Here is an 18,744-nt window from a genome sequence, read left to right as displayed (position 1 = left end):
TTTGTAATTTGTGCAAACATATAATGAAAAAAAAAAGAAATATTTTATGGTGGTAAATGCTTTGTTTATAAATAAAAGTTTTCTATTAATAAGTTGTGGTATTTAATCTATTCTGGTACTTGTTTAAATGTTTGTGCCTTTCTGGGTAAGGACTTTAAGGGTGTGGTTGTGATGAGGTTTCAGCTAGTCTAGAACACAACAGTGTGGATAATCATGACTACTTCATTTCACCTATGTAGCCACATTTATTCTGCAAGTTTTATTGGTTCTTAGTGGATTTCTAGTGCAATTCAGAATGTTAGTTATCACCTATAAAGCCCCATAAACCAGGTTATTTGTAGGACAGTCTGTCTTCAACTGTCCCATGAAATCTGGCAGGGTGGGCATATTCTATGTCCCTTCTGTCAAGCAATGTCACTTAATTGGACCCTCAAGGTTGTCTTCTCTGTTATGGCACCTGCCCAGTGGTGCAACATAAGATTCTGATGGCCCTGATTGTGCCAGCTATTTAAGGCATTCTTGGGCTTTGGGCCTGAGTATCGGGTGAACTTCTTTAGTTTACTGACAGTTGTGTTTTGCTCCATGTATGCAATGCTCCTTTTGTTTTTACTGGTTGTTGTGATTGTTTTATTGATTGTTACTGAATTTGAGCAGCCACATACAATCCATCTATTTGATACCTCAATAACGCCCGTAAGATGACTTGAGAGAAGTGAGGAAGAGTAATTATGATTCTACTTTGTATGGTCGGGTGAAAATAGTTGAGCTGTCTCTTGGTCCTTCTGTAGGGGGAGCCTAGCAAAAGACTTAATTGTCCTGACAATTTTGAATAAGTGGATCTTTGAACAGCATAGTTGATGAGCTGGCTTTCCGAGTTGCATTTATCCCTTAATTAATCTTTGTACAGTTTCCTCTCTTTGTCCGGATAATTAAGACTTTGCACTCGGAAGCCTATTCGTAATGAAATGCTTGTTGTGATGGTTACAGTAGAATGGATGCAGAAACCAGTATGTGCTTTTGATTGGTAGGTGGGGGTTGATGAATGTGTGACTCTGGTCTGGATCTTGCCATAGAAGAGATTACTCCGGAAACGAGCTTCCTTTTTATTTTGACTTAGTGTGATCTCTGAGTCCACACATTGTGTTTCAGAGACCATGGCTAAGTCAAAAGCAGAGGAAGCTCATTATGGAGGAGAAGGGGTTTTAAAATTTGTTGAATAGAAGAGCTACTGAAAATAATTTAGTTGAGGACTGGAGGTGCTGCTGCTAAAAACATGGTTTGAGGGAGGACTTTGCCTGTTGAACGTTGGTAATATGCAGATAGGAAATCAATTACATGTTATGAATGGGATATCTTATTTTCCAGGCAGTTTTCGTTAATTAGCAATGATCAGTTCAATCGATAATTGGCTGTGGTTTTTTTTTTTTTTTTTTTTTTGGAGTGCACGGCTTTTGACAGGTGGGTCTCATGACATTTCTTTATAGGGGACTATTGAGTAAATCTGTGGTTGAAACGAACTGAAAAATAACATGGGCACAAGCGAGGGACTAATTACAGCCAGGTTGTGGATTCAGTTTAAAAGAGTTCATTTACTCATTCCCTATATATATTCTCTAGAGCAGTGGTCCCCAACCTTTTTATCGCCGCGGACCAATCAGCCTTTGATAATTTTACCGTGGCCCGCTGAGCGCGCGCAGGAGCTTTTGCGCACGGCCCAGGAGCCTTTGCGCTGCAGCGTTCATGTCCCCCGGCCGCTGCGCGGCCCGGTGCCAGGTACTCCACGGCCCGGCACCGGTCCGCGGACCGGGGGTTGGGGACCACTGCTCTAGAGAAAAATTCTACAGGTAGTCCTCGACTTACAATCTTTGTTTAATGATAGCTCAAAGTTACAATGGCTATGGAAGTGACTTCCCACTTCTACTAATAATACTTATGGCCAATATACCACCCTCGCTGCCACGTGGTTACAATTTGGACATTAGCAACCCAGCTTGCATTTATGACCGGTTGCAGCATCCTGCAGTCACGTGGTGATGATTTCAACCTTTTTTTTGCTGATCTCACAAAACAAACAAAACAAAACAAAACAAAACAAAACAAAACAAAACAAAACAAAACAAAACAAAACAAAACAAAACAAAACAGTGCATTGGGAAAGTAGATTTGCTTAATGATCTCAGTGATTTGCTTAACACACCGTAAAAATTGTCATAAGAACTTATGACCACAGCAACTTACGAAGGAAATTCTGGTTTCATTTGCAATCGATTGAGGATTGCCTATCCTGTGAATTATTAAGTTCAGGAAGGATTCTGTTATTTGTTCATTTATATGCAGTTCTCTCCCCCACCCTCCCTTTCAAATAACAGCCTAAAATTAACTTAAGATTAGAGATCAAGTTCTCAATTTATGACAACTTAACTACTGGTCGAAGTTGCACTGGATTTCAGAAAAGCTACTTACAATACATCCTCAAAGTTACGGCTGCCTCTCTCGCACCACTATCATGTGTTTGCATTTGGGCGCTTGGCCACTGGCTTGCATTTATGACCAGTTGCGGCATCCCACGATCTGGGACCACAATTTGTGATTCCCCCCACCCCCGCCATTTTCTGGCAGAAAAATAGGAAAAAAAAAATGGATATTGGATATGACCACATGATTCACTCAACAGCTACAGTGACTTATGTCCCTTGGAAAAGTAGTCATAAAATCAATTCAGGTCATGTGGTGAACAGCTTAACGATTGCAACTACTCACCAACCAACCAAAATTCCAAGCTCGATTTTGGTCATAAGTCAAGGACTACTTGTGTATAGCAGACTTTATATTCCCTGCATAACAATATAGTGCATTAAAGTGCCATTTATCTTAGTTTTTGTTATTTGAATCTACAGGTAGTCCTTGACTTATGACCACAATTGAGCCCAAACTTTCTACTGCTAAGTGAACAATTTGTTAAGTGAGTTTTGCCCCATTTTACATCCTCTCTTGCCACACTTGTTAAGTGAATCCCTGCAGTTAAGTCAGTAACACAGTTGTTAAGTGAATCTGGCTTCCCCATTGACTCTGCTTATCAGAAGGTCGCAAAAGGTGCACACATGACCCTGGGACACTGCAGCCGTCATAAATATGAGCCAGTTGCCAAGTGTATGAATTTTGATCACATTAGCTGTAATGATCGTATGAAAAACAGTCACAACTCACATTTTTTAAAAGTGCCATTGTAACATTGAACGGTCACTAAATGAACTGTTGTAAGTCGAGGACTATCTGTACCACACCTTTAGGTACTACCTCCCCTGCCAGTTGGCACAAACAATGCAAGAAGGGGAATTTCTTTTGGGCTGGGTTGTGATTTGAATGGTTCTCTTAAGTTGCTAAGAGCTTTTGCATCCCGTCTCTTTTACAGCGGAGCTTACCTGCCTTGAGACACCTGACTCCTGACTCGGCCGCTTTCATTCAGCAAAGCCAGCAGCAGCAGCAGCAGCCCTTGACGCAGCCCACGACCGCTCTGACCGCCGTGATGTTGAGCAGCTCGGTCCAGCGTACGGCGGGAAAGACCACCGCCACAGCCACGAGTACCTTGCAGCAGCCGGTCATCAGCCTAACGCAGCCAACCCAAGTGGGAGTTGGCAAGCAGGGACAGCCCACGCAGGTGGTGTGTAAATCGAACTGGATTCCTGTCTCTCTTTGGTCTCCCAGCACATACCAGCTGTTTCCTTCCTATAAACCTAAACCAGTAACACATGTATAAACAACAATTTATCTACCATACGAAAGCTACACATCCTTGTATTCTGCCCATTTAGTATCAAATTAGACATGATGGATGTTTCATTCTTTTGGCTGCGGTCCTGCTTAGCTCCCCCCCCCCCCACCCATGCAAAGCGCATCGTCAGCAAAGATGCAAACGGTTCGCATTTTAATCTTTTCGCCCCTGCCGTATTTTTGCTGAAAAAAGTTATCCTGGCTGTGTTGCAGACGCTTACCAATAAGGGGGAAAGAGTGGTCCATTCATTCATACAAACCTATTATGCCGTTCCCTCCCAGCTCAACATTATTATGTTGAGCTGGGAGGGAACGGCATAATAGGACCCTGCATCATTATGTAGAGCGCAGAAAAGGCATAAGTGAAAGCAAGCCAAGTGAATGAAACATGTCAGGAAAGAAAAGAAAAGAAAAGAAAAGAAAAGAAAAGAAAAAAGAAAAGAAAAAAGAATGATTATAGCTGAACATCGCTCACTGTATTTCTTCACAAGCGTGTGACTTTGCAGATCATTCTTGTTTCTGGATACCAGTTCATACATTGCCTCTTATTCTTTAAAATCTGTACCGTTTTCGTTTTAAGAGATTTCATCAGCTCCATTGACTGATCTTCCATTCACTCTATGCTTCTTTTACAATTTGCTCCATATGAACAAGGATGGCACGGTGGCTCAGTTGTTAAGACACTGTACTTGTTAGGTAGAAAGCCCGCAGCCCAGGTTCGAGACTCGAGCACCACACGACGGGGTGAGCTCCCCTCCTCACCCCAGCTCCTGCCAACCTAGCAGTTCGAAAGCATGCAAACTCTAATATTTATCCATTCGTTCTCTAATATGTGTCTTAGACTCGTACCACCGTTCTGCTAATCACATAAGGAATATCCATGCCACTTGTGTAGTTTCTTTGCCTTGATTTAAACTACATTTTCACAGTTGTCTGCTTTTACTTGAGAATCTAGCTCTGTGATGGTGAACCTACGGCATGCTTGCCCGAAATGGCATGCAGAGCCATGTCGCCTGGCACGCCAGCCATCATCCCAGCCCAGTTCCACTGCGCATGCGTGCATGCCTCCCACTGGCCAGCTAGTCTCCAGGTCTCTGCTGCGCATGCGTGGGGGGCAGAACGCATACGGGGGATGTGCGCACATGCATGGGGGGTGGGATGCATGCTTGGGGGATGCTTGCATTGCATTTTGGGGGTTCGTGTGCACGCCCTCCCGCACCCCATTTTAGGCCTAGAAGGCTTCCTACACCAACCTGGAAGCCAAAATGGGGCATGAGGGGCGGGGCGCATGCGCGGGGCTCTCGCATTGCATTTTGGGGGTCCAGGCATGCGCACATGTATTTGCATGCGCACTCGTGCACTTTGGGCACTCGGCAACAAGAAGGTTAACCATCACTGATCTAGCTTCTTGATAGAAAAGTTAAAAACAAACAACGTTAGCAGAACGCTGGTACCAGTCTAAGACACATATTAGAGAATGATTGGATACATATTAGAGTTTGCATGCGTTCGAACTGCTAGGTTGGCAGCTGGGGCGAGGACGGGAGCTCACCCCGTTCATGTGGTGCTCAAGTCTCGAACCTAGGCTGCGGGCTTTCTACCTAACAAGTACAGTGTCTTAATAACTGAGCTACTGCGCCATCCTTGTTCAAACAACAACAACAAAACAACCCTGATTAGCGCCAGGCTTAGTCAAAGAAGCTAGTGGAGGAACAGCCATTGTTGAATCTTTTGAGAAGCAAACTTGTCCTGGTATAATGGAATAATGCCATGGTTGTTTCTCCAAAACTTTTTGCAGGTTATTCAGCAGTCTCAAAAACAAGGCACATTAATTAGGCCTCCGCAGGTGACGTTGACCCAGACGCCCATGGTGGCTTTGCGGCCACCCCACAACCGTATTATGCTGACCGCTCCTCAACAAATTCAGCTGAATGCACTTCAGACAGGTAAGAGCTAGGCGTTCTCAGTGTGACATCTGGTGTTCGCTGGTAAAACTGCGCCTGGAAATAGTGTTTGATTCATCAAATGTCAGGCACAAGTAACCAGGAACGAGAGTTGAGTCCAGAGCAGCAGAAGTTTATTACACCCCTATCTATACACGAGAATCTGATCTTCTATTGCTCAAGCCAAATTGGTGCTATATAAGGGTCAACAGAATTCATGGGAGGGTAAGGAGGCTGAACCTGGGTCTCTTGTGGGAACATAATGACTCCAAACTTTTGATACATTTAACTTTGCCCTTAGGCTTAGCCTCCTCATCTTCTATAATAAGCCCCTTGTAGGATTGATTTTTTTTTTTTTGACCTGGAATAAATCAAAATATGCTGCTGAGAGAGATGGTCTGGGCTATTGATGAACAGAATGAATTATCTGCTATTTTACTGACCCGATCAAATTCTGAATTGTGTATTTTAATCCTTTCCTCTTCCCCCCTCCTCTCCTCTCCTCCCCTCCCCTCCCCTCCCCTCCTCTCCCCTCCCCTCCTCTGCTCTCCTCCTCTCCTCTCCTCTCCTCTCCTCTCCTCTCCTCTCCTCTCCTCCCCTCCCCTCCCCTCCTCTCCTCTCCTCTCCTCTCCTCTCCTCTCCCCTCCCCTCCCCTCCCCTCCCCTCCCCTCCCCTCCCCTCCTCTATCCTGAATAAACTTAGAATTAGGATCATTGTAAGCTCTGATTATAGCTCTTATTTCATTATTCTTTGTATTTTCTCCATCATCATTTCTGTACAGATATATACATTTCTGTACAGAATTTGTGAGCTACCTAAAATCATGAGCAATAAACAAGTTTACATCCCTCGCCTTCAATTTGCATAGATTTTTCTGCAGTTTTTGGTGTGCTAATCTCGCCTACGGAGCACCCATGCTGGTTTCCTTTTCTTACAGTCCCCGTGGTAAAGCAAACAGTATTACCAGGAACCAAAGCTCTTTCTACTCTTTCAACCCAAGCTGCAATTGCTCAAAAAAATAAACTCAAAGAACCTGGGGGAGGCTCTTTTCGGTAAGTGATCTTATTTGTTCTTGAAGAAAAACCGTGAGGTGTATTCCCTTTTCCTGATTTATTTTGCTTCCTCAGCAAAAGAGAATTTGTAATGCTAGGGAGTAAATTCTTGACTCTGATGATTTCTCATAAAAAGATAAGGTTACTCGGCTTACCTTCAGCTCCATTTTTCAACATTTAATTTAACTTGTCTTCCTCTGATTATGTGGAATTGGGGCTATTGTCAACAAAGTGGAACAACCTAAAACCAAAGAGAAATTTCCTGACAGTTTGAACAATCAATCAATGGAACCGCATATCTCCAGAAGTTGTGGGTGCTCCATCACAAGATTTTTAAGAAGAGATCTGATAGCCATTTGTCTGAAATAGAACAGGGTCTACTGCTTGAGCAGGGGGTTGGACTAGAAGACCTCCAAGATCCCTTTCAACTGTGTAATTCTGTTATTCTGGTTTTTCCAAGATAAACTGGCTATGTTGATTGGTAATTATGGAAGTTGTAGTCCAATGTACTTGGAAAGTGCCAGTTTGGAGAAAGCTGGGTTAATTCATGCTATCTGTGATTTTACATAAGGGCCTGGAGATTAGAGCAAAAGGATGTTAAAATCCTCCATTCCCACATCTGGGAATTAAAACACTTAAGGGATGCATTGAATACTTTGGAGGGAGAAGATGTGGGCATAAGCATGTGTACTAAAAAATAAAGACGGGGAAGTGTTTTAAGTGACATTGCCTAAATGCTTTCTGATTTTAAAAATAATGTTAAAATTGTGTAACTCTGGAAAGGAGAGTAGGAAAAAGTCATATATCAAGTGGTCTCTTTTTACATACTTTTAGTAAGGGATCTCCAAGCTGAGGGAGATCAATACTGATATACTGTTCAGGATGTGTAATGAATCTGGGCTACTGTTATCCCAAGGAATTCTTGTTCCTCTTTATTTTTATCTCGTTTATTCATTTTTGTATAAATATGACAAAACTTGGGAAACTTTTCCCAACTCCGGCCACCAGAAATGGAGTTTCCCAGTAGCAAACAGGTGCTTTCTCTCTTGTCTTCTCTTCCACTCATAAAGACCTCCCTTGTCAGTTTCATTTGAAATAAAATTTACATGTTTTGGCTATAGGATAGTCCACCGGAGTATATTTGATGGTTTTTGCCAGTGGGAAGGGAAAGGAAGAGGAAAAGATCATACTCGTATCCCCACGACAAGATAAATTTAATAAATGAAAACATAATAAAATAAATACTAATTAATGCAGTGGTTAGAACGCAGTCTTTCAGGTTAACTTTGCATTCCACTGCCAGGAGTTCGATCTTGACCTGCTCAGCCTACCATCCTTCTGAGGTCAGTAAAATGAGGACCCAGATTGTTGGGGGCAATAGGCTGACTCTGTAAACCGCTTAGAGCAGCGTTTCTCAACCTTGGGAAGTTTTAAATTGGGTGGATTTCAACTCCCAGAATTCCCCAGCTAGCTATGCTGACTGGAAAATTCTGGGAGTTGATGTCCACACAACTTAAATTTGCCAAGATTGAGAATCACTGGCTTAGAGAGTGCTGTAAAGCACTATGAAACGGTATGTAAGTCTTAAACACTATTACTAATGCCAATTAACTAGAAAAGGACCAGATAGTTTCTCTTTTATTTTTTTACTTTTCATGTTAGGAAATAGCACCCCTTGCTGGCCATTGAATACTTTAGTGCAGGGGTCTCCAACCTTGGCAACTTTAAGACTTGTGGACTTCAACTCCCAGAGTTCCTCAGCCAGCTTTGCTGACTGGGAGTTGAAGTCCACAAGCTTTGCTGGCTGAGGAATTCTGGGAGTTGAAGTTCACAAATCTAAAAGTTGCCAAGGTTGGAGATCCCTGCTTTAGTGAGCTGAATTTCCCTCCCACTCCCCATCTGCCTTGGACCACACTTTACCATTTCCCACACGCCAGACACTTTGACAAGCGTCGTTCCAGCCAGAGGAGAGGTCCTGTGTACACCAGGAGTACTTTTCACTTCGTGTCCTTTAAAAAAGTGTTTTTGTTTTAATTTAGCCTCACCAAACACTTTATAAATTCTTGGCCTATGAATAGCATTTTTTTTTTTGCAGATGTTAATAAGATGTTTTTTTTTTCTCTGAAGGGATGACGATGATATTAATGACGTTGCCTCGATGGCAGGAGTCAATCTATCGGAAGAAAGCGCACGTATATTGGCCACCAATTCTGAATTGGTAGGCACTTTAACAAGGTCGTGTAAAGATGAAACTTTTCTTCTCTCAACACCCTTGCAAAGAAGAATATTAGAAATAGGTGGGTTTCCACCAAAAGTGTGATTTAGTAGTTTGTAGCAACCTGTGTTTTTTAATAGGAAATGTATTTAGCACTGTATCATTTATTGACTTGGAAGGCTGCTCCACGTATTACCCCAAAACAAACATGATTTTGACAATGGGCTTCCTTGCTAAGAAGCTGAAGTCAGTCTTTACTGTCTGGTGAGTATAACTCAAGGTTGCAGACATTAAAATCTCTTTAATTGGTTGTTTTTCAATTGAACAAGAATTTTTGAAATGTTATGATGCCTTAGAAATTACTCTTAAAAAAAGCAGGCTGAATTAACAACAGACCTGATGAAGTGGCCATTTCCTTCCCTGGATAATAATCCTGTAGCTCATACTAATTATAAAACATCAGATAAATGATTTGTTTTGAAGTTGTAAATATTTCTACCAACATGTGGACCGAAATGAAGATTTGAATGAGCTAGAACGGGGTCTCCAACCGTGTGAACTTATAAATACTTGTGGATTTCAACTCCCATCTGGCTGAGGAAGTCTGGGAGTTGAAGTCCATAAGTCTTAAAGTTGCCAAGGTTGGAGACAGAGGTGGGTTTCAGCAGGTTATGACCAGTTCTGGAGAACCGGTAGTGTAAATTTTGAGTAGTTCGGAGATCCGGTAAATACCACCTCTGACTGGCCCCACCCCCATCTATTCTCTGCCTCCTGAGTCCCAGCTGATCGGGAGGAAATGGGGATTTTGCAATAGCCTTCCCCTGTCACACCCACCATGCCATACCCACCAAGCCATGCAATGCTCACCAAGCCACACCCGGAGGTAAAAAATTTGGAACCCACCACTGGTTGGAGACCCTTGATCTAGAACTTTACCCTAGTTATGATTGCATGTCCTACTGCTTTGGGAAACAACTGTGAACATTAATTTTTTAATTGGTTTATTTATTAATTAAGAAAATTTACATGGTTGCCCAACTGACTGATGGTGACCATGGATGGCTTACAGAAATAAAACCCAATATACCGCCACACCCCTCGCAGCAACAGTCGTAATAACCATGTGATGGGCTCCATATCACCCTGGGGTCCCCAGGCAAAACCAGGTCTCCAGGGCCTTTTGAAAGTGTATCAAGCTGGAGGCCAGTCTTACTTAAACAGGGATGATGTTCCACAGGCATCATGTTAATAGGCTCAACATTGGTGTGGATAGCAGTAAGGGCCAAAGAATGGGATTTACTGTGGTGTGAATGAAATTGGAATAGGTTTTCCTATTCCTGCATGTATTTATTCAGCTATTGATTTATATTTTATGTTTACATTTCACACTTCATAACCATTTATCTCCCTCAGAGAGGGAGCTCTGGGCTGTGTATATTTCAGTGAATAAAAGAACCTTTCATATGTCACTTATTCTCAGTGGTCGCTGGGCATCACAGATATGGGATTTCTGCACCTGCAAGGAAATTCTTCTGGTACACTTAGATCAGGGGTGTCAAACTCATGGCTCGCGGGGAGGATCTGGCTCATGAGATGCTTAAATCTGGCCTGTGGGGCTGACCTGGAAATAGCAAAGGACCAGCCTGGAGTGCCTCTGGCAGCCAAACCGGGGCGTGGGGGGCCCGTGTGTGGCCCCCGCACCCTGTTTTCAACCTGGTCGGCCTCCTGCAGCACTCTGCTGGCCAAAACTGGTTGTGGGGGCACGTGCGGTCCCCGTTTGCCCCAATTTGGCTGGCAGAGTGCTGCAGGAGGTCGACCAGATCGAAAATGGGTGCATGGGGCTGTGTGTACCCCCCCCATGCCCTATTTTGGCCAGCAGGGTGCTGCAGGAGGCGTCCGTTCCTTCTCCCTCGTCTTCCCCCCTCCCCCCGCCAGCCTCGGGAGGAGAACTACAATGCTGATCCAGCTCTCGAAGAAATCCAGTTTGACACCCCTGACTTAGGTGCTTGGAAGAAGCCTTCTTTTCACTTGCCATTGCATTGGTGTACAAACCTCAGCTATAATTTCCTCCATAGTTCTTCTATCAATCATTCCAAATAGAATATTCGCATGAATGGCAGTGTACTTTGGGAGTAGCAGCTCCCAAACTCATGGAAAGTAGCAGCTCATCTGCAACTCATGGAAAGAAAAACCAGTTCATGCAACCACTGGTAAAGGAGCTAGCTCTAATTCATCAATGCCATTTTTCCCCCCTTGGAAACTCAGGTAAAAAGCATGGGATAACGGAAATCCATCCTGACGTAGCTAGTTATGTATCACATGCGACGCAACAAAGGTTACAAAACCTGGTGGAGAAAGTATCGGAGACTGCCCAACAAAGGAATATTTCTTACAAGGTAACTGGTGTGTTCTTTATTGTGAAGCTATTGGCAATGCCTTAACAACAACAACAACGAAAACACTTTGAGTAATGGCTTTAAATGCAATGTGGGCCCAAAGCAATTAGATTCTGTTGTAGGCACAATTTATTGCCGATAAATGTCCTTAATATGTAATATATCTCAAAGTAACTTGTCTAGCAATTTAAAAAAAAAAATAGCTTGAACCACAAGAATGATTTTATTTTAATCAATATGTCAGGAATTTCTTTGCCTGTAAAATGGGTGTATCAGTTTCACAAACAAATAGGGAATTGTTTCCTTGGATTGCTGAAATTTGTTATCAAGTTCAATCTTTCACATAGCTCTGGCCACTTGTGCATTGTTGCGTACTCTTCCGGAACCTCACACTTCTGCACACCCTCCTGATCTGTACTGTGCCTCTCTTAACTTAACACTCAAGAGGCCATTACGTTTTTGGGGATGGCTTCTTTCAAGGTGTTAACTTCTAACAGAATTCTGTCTTCAAAGTGTTTTAAGTTGGGGGTCCTATCCATGGCAAACGTTGTTTGCTTTCAAGAACAAGATAATCTTTAGCCCAGATCTGCCCCTCATCCTGAGAGTGAACTCCAGATTCTGCAAGGTCCATGAACTAATAATGACTTCTATGTGCTCCACTTTCTCCTAGAGAGGAGAAACCTCTCTAGGAGGTCGAATGGCCTCATGTAGAATGTAGAATGGCCTCATTCTACAGGTCTCAAACCTGTAGAATGAGGCCATTCAAACAGGACTGTTCACTATTTGTATCCTTGAAAACCATGCACTTGGCAAAAAGGTGTCTACTGTCTCATCAGATCAAAGAATATACAACTTTGGCATGTTTGTCCCACAGTCTGGAAGCCATTCAACAGCTGCATTGGTTTCCCTGGGAAAAATTTGTAGAGCAAGAACGAGTTTTCTATTCATACTTTTATTTATCAATATAAAGTCAATGCTTTCTCTTAAACTGAGAGGAGCTTCAAAAAGTGAATCTCCTAGAGCCGTGATGGCGAACCTATGGCACATGTGCTGGAAGAGGCATACAGAGCCTTTTCTCTGGGCATGTGAGCCATCGCCTGTTGCTCTTCCGGGTTCTGGCACGCCGGCCAGCTGGTCTTCATGCGCATGGGAGCGCCAGAAACCGGAAGAACAGCTGTATGCGTGTGCCGGGATAATGATCTTCTGATTTCTGGCGTGTGCATGTGCACTGGGCAGTTGATCTTTGCGCGCGCATGCATGCCAGAAACCGTAAAACCAGGTGGTCGGTGCGCATGCACACGCCAGAAACCAGAAGATAATCTTCCCAGCGCGCGCATGCGCACCGGGCTTCTGCTCTTCCGGTTTCCGGTACGCATGCTCCCGTTTCTCCAACACTGCCCTAGAGGTTCCTTAGCTCTAATATGATAATGAACTCACTCAGGATCTACTGCTCTTGCATATGTTTAGTTAGCTGGCCCCTTGGGCACAGGTGAGGAGAAGACTGTATAGCTATTTTTTTTAATTCCTGTGAAATTCTTATATTTTGAGCTGTAGTGGTCAGGTGGGCTCACTGATCTGTCAAAGCTGTTCCCTGGAGGAAGGATTCCTTTAAATATTCTACTGGGGGCACTTGAATTAGTTGTTAATCTATAATTATGAGTTCCAGCTGAGGAATCTGGTAGTCACACAATGATGGGGGGTGGCTCTTCCAGCAACAGCAGGTCACTCTGGATAAGCATAATGGTTAAAAGTTTGCGCTGGTGTCCCAAGGGAGACCTAGGGGCCTATTATCTTGATCTAAAGCAGGGTTGTCAAACTCAATTTCATTGAGGTCCGCATCAGGGTTGTGTTTGACCTCAGGGGGGCATGGACAGCTTGCTGTCACTTGTATCGGGGGCGCCTGTAGTGGCCCAAGTGCTCTGCCAGCGAAAACGGACTCCCAAGCTCCATTTTTGGCTGCGACAGCCTCCTGCAACCACCTGCAGCCCTCCTGAGCTCCATTTTCACCGGCAGAGGCACCGCGAGCTGCTCGGGAGGGCCGTGGGTAGTCCTCATGAGCTCCATTTTCACTGGCAGAGGCACTGTGGGCTGGTTCTTCACTGTCTCCAGCGGGCCAGATCTAAGCACCCTGCGGACCAGATCTAAGCACCCTGCAGGCCGGATCCGGCCCCCGGGCCTTGAGTTTGACACCCCTGATCTAAAGGCAGGGGATTCCCAGTTGGTTGGACTCAACTTTGGAGGAGAATGGGAATTCACAGTCAATAAAGAACTTCCATTCTTTTCCAACTGTGCAATTTAAAAATAAAAGATGGGCAAGAGAAATCACAATTTCATTTTTTTTTGCAAATCACCTTGTTTTCAGGATGATGAAAGATACGAACAGGCAAGCGACGTCCGGGCACAACTCAAATTCTTTGAACAACTTGATCAAATAGAAAAACAACGGAAAGATGAACAAGAAAGGGAAATATTAATGCGCGCAGCAAAGGCAAGTGCTCCTGGGTGTTATCCTTAATAGATGAAACAAGTGTCACATTTGTCATTGGAAGAGTAGAAGTCCTTCTTTTGTACCGAATGTGAAAAAAGGACAAGGAAGCTTTGTTTGTTTAAAACTTGGATACCGGCAATTTCTGTTGAGATGCCGCCTGCAATTCCATGTCATGAAAGTGCTTCATAAGAAGCACAAATGTCCTCGATTTATATAACCAATCGCTTAGCGTTAAGATTGAAAAATTAGGCGTGATAACATGGTGACTTCTTTAATGATTGGCATGACTTAACAATTATAATTCCTAGCTCAATTATGACCATAAATTGGGGACTATAATAGTGGCCAAAATTGTGGAAATCCTTTGGGAAAAGTATATTTTTGAGATTTGATGGCTAATAACAACACTTTTTTTTGGAGTTTCAAGATAATCCTATTCCACTGCTGGAATGGCCTGGGAATAGCCCAGACCTTAACCCAATTGAAAATCTTTGGAGCCAACTAAAGAATCTTGTTTGTCAGAAGCGACCCAGCAATAAAACCCAGTTAATAGAAGCAATCATTCAATCTTGGTTTCACATGATAACACCTGCAGAACTAAAAGACTTGGTTCACTCCATGGGAAGACGTTGTAAGGCCGTAATTCATGCTAAAGGTTACCCAACTAAGTATTAACTGACATGATAACTTTTGTATATCTCGTTTTTTCTATGGTGATAATTTTTGTGTATCTCATTTTTTCTACATGTTTCACTTTTCTTCTTTATACTGTAACTGCTATTCTAATAGCAAATCCTTCATAAAAGTTATTGCATTACATTCTTGATTAAATTATCTTTCCATTAAATATAATTTTATGGTACTACTCCAAATAAAAGTGGTGTTATTAGCTAGTTTTAGAAAATGCACTTTTCCCAAAAGGTTTCCACAATTTTGGCCACTACTGTAGCTGTTGGATAGTCTGGAAGTTATTTCCAAATGAAAACTGCTTTCTGCAGCATCTAATGCTAGACAATGTCAATGGAGAGTTGTCCAACTTTAAGAAAGCCCCACAATAAAGTGAGAGTGACTGTCTCAAAATCACTTAGCTGGCTTTCATGCCTAAGGTGGGACTAGAACTGTTGGCCTCTTGGTGATTGGTCTAAGGTAACCCAACTGGCTTTCATGGCTAAGGCAAGATTGGAATTCAGTCTTCCACTTTCTAGCCTGGTACCTTAGCCATTAGACCAAACTGGCCCTTACTCACTCTGGTGGATTTAAGTGTTTGTATATACTTTGTACATACAAAGTTTGTATATACTTTGTAGGGACGTGATGGCTCAGTGGCTAAGACGCTGAGCTTGTCGATCGAAAGGTCGGCAGTTCAGCGGTTCGAATCCCTAGTGCCAACGTAACGGGATGAGCTCCTGTTACTTGTCCCAGCTTCTGCCAACCTAGCAGTTCGAATGCTAGTATTTCTCGCATGCAAAAAATGCAAGTAGAAAAAATAGGGACCACCTTTGGTGGGAAGGTAACAGTGTTCCGTGCGCCTTTGGCGTTTAGTCATGCCGGCCACATGACCACGGAGACATTTTCGGACAGTGCTGGCTCTTTGGCTTTGAGACGGAGATGAGCATCGCCCCCTAGAGTTGGGAACAACTAACACATATGTGCGAGGGGAACCTTTACCTTTACCTTATATATTTGGACAGGGTTATGGAATTGTTTTATATTTCATATGTTGCCTCTGTCTTATTGAAAGAGAACAAAGGGAGACAGATACAAACAAGGTGCAGGTACATGGTGAATGGTGAATCTTGAAACTGGTGGTTTAATATATAGATTAATAAATCTATATTTATTTATTAAATTTCTATGCTGCCCATCTGCCACTTAAGTGACACTGGGCGGTTTACAACAACATATTAAAACAATATAAGCACCTGAATAAAAGCACAGATTAAAAACAAATCTAAGAACAAGTTAAAATTTACGAGTAAAAATCAAAGTTGAAAATTCAGAAGGCTAAAAAGATTAGGATTATATAGTCTAATGAGTCAGAATTAACATAAATTCCTATCGTAATTCTGAATTTAAATTATCTACACTTTGGAAATTGCAACTTAGCCCACGCTGTAGGTGTTCTGCTATATATACCGTACTTCTACTATCTCTTTGATCATCTTTGTGTAACATAAAATTCAGTCTGAAGGTTCTTATTATGGCTGCAGATTAAACATGGATAAGCATAATAAAAGTATTACAATATTGTTTTTATTTAGATATACTAGTACACTAGTAACCTTTTATTCACAATCTTACCTTGCAGGAAAGTTTGATCTTTCTACCTTTTTCAGTTTAATATCATGACAAAAATACTAACATTAATGAATCATTAGCATTTAATTTTTTTCCTTTATTCGGTTTTCTGATATTTCAGACTGATTTATTTAAATTATAAGCCATCTGTTACCAAGAAAAAAATAATATATGGCTCTCCTCACTGCTTCATGCTCCTAGGAAAAACATACCTTCATTTTCCGCATGCTTGCATTCTGAAACTTGAAAATAGTCATGTCCAGTTCTCACCATGTAAAACACGTGCGAAATGTTTTCCCTTTAAAGAATTTTTTCCACTATGATTGGATCCCACAAATTCCTTCTTCCAGTTATTTTGTCTGTAGCCTTGTTCCATTGACTTGTTGTGAAAAATCGTCTGGCCTTCCTAAACGCCTAGCTGGAAGGACAGAAAAGGAATTTGATGGACTCGGTAGCACCTGTTCTCATCCTTAAGCACTGGGCAAAATTGAGTCACATTCATTCTAAAAAGTGTTTGGCGAAAAGAAATACTACAGTTGTATGTTAAATGAAACTCTGAAGCATTCTGAATGGCAGAAAAAAGAATGATTTTATATGGGCTAATCTGGGAAGGAGTAGGAGGAAGAAGAAGAGGCAAATTATGACTGGGTTGGTGGACGGCTGGATCTGAATCAATTGGATTCAAACTTTCTTCTCCTGATTAGTCATTAATGACATAATTGTTTTTAAATGCCCCATTAATCTAGTCTTAAAGCTCAAGGTGTCCTACTTCATTTACAGTAGTCCTCAACTTACGACTGGCCACTTAATGATTGAAGTTATAACCAAACACTCCGGAGTTACTTACAACCAGTTTTTGGAGTTACGAATGCTGCAAATATCTCCCTCCCCCCCCGCCCCCAGTGGTCACATAATCACATTTTGAGTTTTTGGCAACTGACTCACTTTTATGGCCATTTGCAATGTCTCGGGTCATGTGGCAATGATTTGCAACATTTTTTTGCTGGTTTCTGGCATTTACTTCTGGCAAAAATTGCCCATTGGGGAAAATGAATTCACTTAACAATCATTATATTTGCTTAATGATCACCACAATTGCTTAATGACCATCATAAAATACAGTTGTAACTTCGAATCTGGCCATGTGATATCTCAATTTATGACCACAACAGCTTAATAATTGCAATTCTGGGCTCAATTACGGTTATAAATTGAGGATTACTTGTAACGATGTGAGTGGACGTTGTTTATAAACGTACTGACTATTACTTTAAACATTATTTTAAAAGACTCTCTTTCTTCCCTCCCCCCTCTTCTCTTCTCCATTTTTTAAAATCAACACAGTCTCGATCTAGACAAGAAGATCCGGAGCAGCTTAGATTGAAACAAAAGGCCAAGGAGGTATGTTTAAACTATATTTACCATTTTGGAACCAGAACATACATTCAATTATGTAAGAATGATTGCATTAAAAAAAAATGCATATACTGTATTTTTCAGACTATAAGACGCACCTAAATTTACAGAAGGAAAACAAGAAAAAAATAGTTTTGGCCTCCGCGTGTCGGATTTTTGCCCTCCCAGGCCCCAAGAAGCACTCTGCAGTGCTCCATACAGCCTGTTTTCGCCAAAAACGGGCCCGTTTTTTGCCTGCAGAGGGTTTAAGTCTATAAGACGCACCTAAATTTTCACCCACTTTTAGGGGGGGGGAAAGATGCATCTTATACTCCGAAAAATACGGTAAGTGAGAATAAAAACTGCAAGGAAATAATGATAATTTTGTTTTGCCAAACCCAGATGCAACAACAGGAACTAGCACAAATGCGACAGAGGGATGCTAACTTGACTGCATTGGCTGCAATAGGACCCAGAAGGAAAAGGAAACTGGATTCTCCAGGGTCTGGATCAGGGACAGAGGTAGGAGAGAAGAATTCTCTTTGCAAACACCTGCACTCTTCCAAACCTTACTTTTCAGGAGTTCAAGTCCGTCTTCTTACCTTCAACTGAACAGAAAACACACTTTTTATTCCCAACAAAATTAATTATTGCAGGCTTTTAAGGGCTGGCGGTTTCCTTTTCGGTAACTGTGGGTTTAAGTTTTGATAGGCAGAAGCTTAGCTTTTAAGGGGTTTTTGACCCATAAGGTTGTCCAAAGAATAGAATAGAAGCTGGCCTTGATAATTTCAAGGTGTATCGGCATTGAGATGGCTTCTTCGTTTGTATTCCTTTGGCAGTTTCCAGCTTTTAAAAAAAAATGTAACAGGAAACGAAGTTTGGAGTCACGCTTGCTAGATATCATTTCTGCAGTGCCTATGTGTGCATATGTGTGTGGGACTTGAATTAAAGATGGGACCAGTTCTCTTACCCCTTCCGTTTATCTTCCCTTCAGCGCCATAGGCAAGAAGGCATCCACTACTCCTGTTTAATTCTCACCCCTCTACTTAATAAAATAGTTTCCTGCCCCATTTTCATAGAGAGGATTTATTTTCCTTTACTTCTGGAATTTGAGCCACCCATTGTTAGAAGGACAGCTGCTGAAGCAGAAATTCAAATACTTTGGCCACCTAATGAGACGAAAGGG

At 42.2% G+C, this 18,744-nt stretch overlaps 1 protein-coding gene across 1 annotated transcript in view; it reads left to right on the top strand.

The window, feature by feature from the left end:
- Positions 1-18,744, top strand: part of TAF4 (TATA-box binding protein associated factor 4) — an 87,334-nt gene that overhangs the window by 53,608 nt on the left and 14,982 nt on the right. The window contains exons 8-15 of the mRNA XM_070940108.1: positions 3,413-3,661; positions 5,570-5,717; positions 6,652-6,766; positions 8,894-9,063; positions 11,247-11,377; positions 13,740-13,865; positions 17,508-17,564; positions 17,961-18,080. Coding sequence (XP_070796209.1) covers positions 3,413-3,661; positions 5,570-5,717; positions 6,652-6,766; positions 8,894-9,063; positions 11,247-11,377; positions 13,740-13,865; positions 17,508-17,564; positions 17,961-18,080 — 1,116 coding nt within the window. The remainder of the gene's footprint in view (positions 1-3,412; positions 3,662-5,569; positions 5,718-6,651; positions 6,767-8,893; positions 9,064-11,246; positions 11,378-13,739; positions 13,866-17,507; positions 17,565-17,960; positions 18,081-18,744) is intronic.

Source organism: Pituophis catenifer, unplaced genomic scaffold (assembly GCF_029215685.1).
Source record: "Pituophis catenifer annectens isolate HBS135680 unplaced genomic scaffold, rPitCat1.0.hap2 SCAF_3, whole genome shotgun sequence".
NCBI classification, from domain to species: Eukaryota; Metazoa; Chordata; class Lepidosauria; order Squamata; family Colubridae; genus Pituophis; species Pituophis catenifer.
The sequence above is the reverse complement of the archived record's forward strand: the minus strand, read 5'-3'. Positions and strand labels throughout refer to the sequence as shown.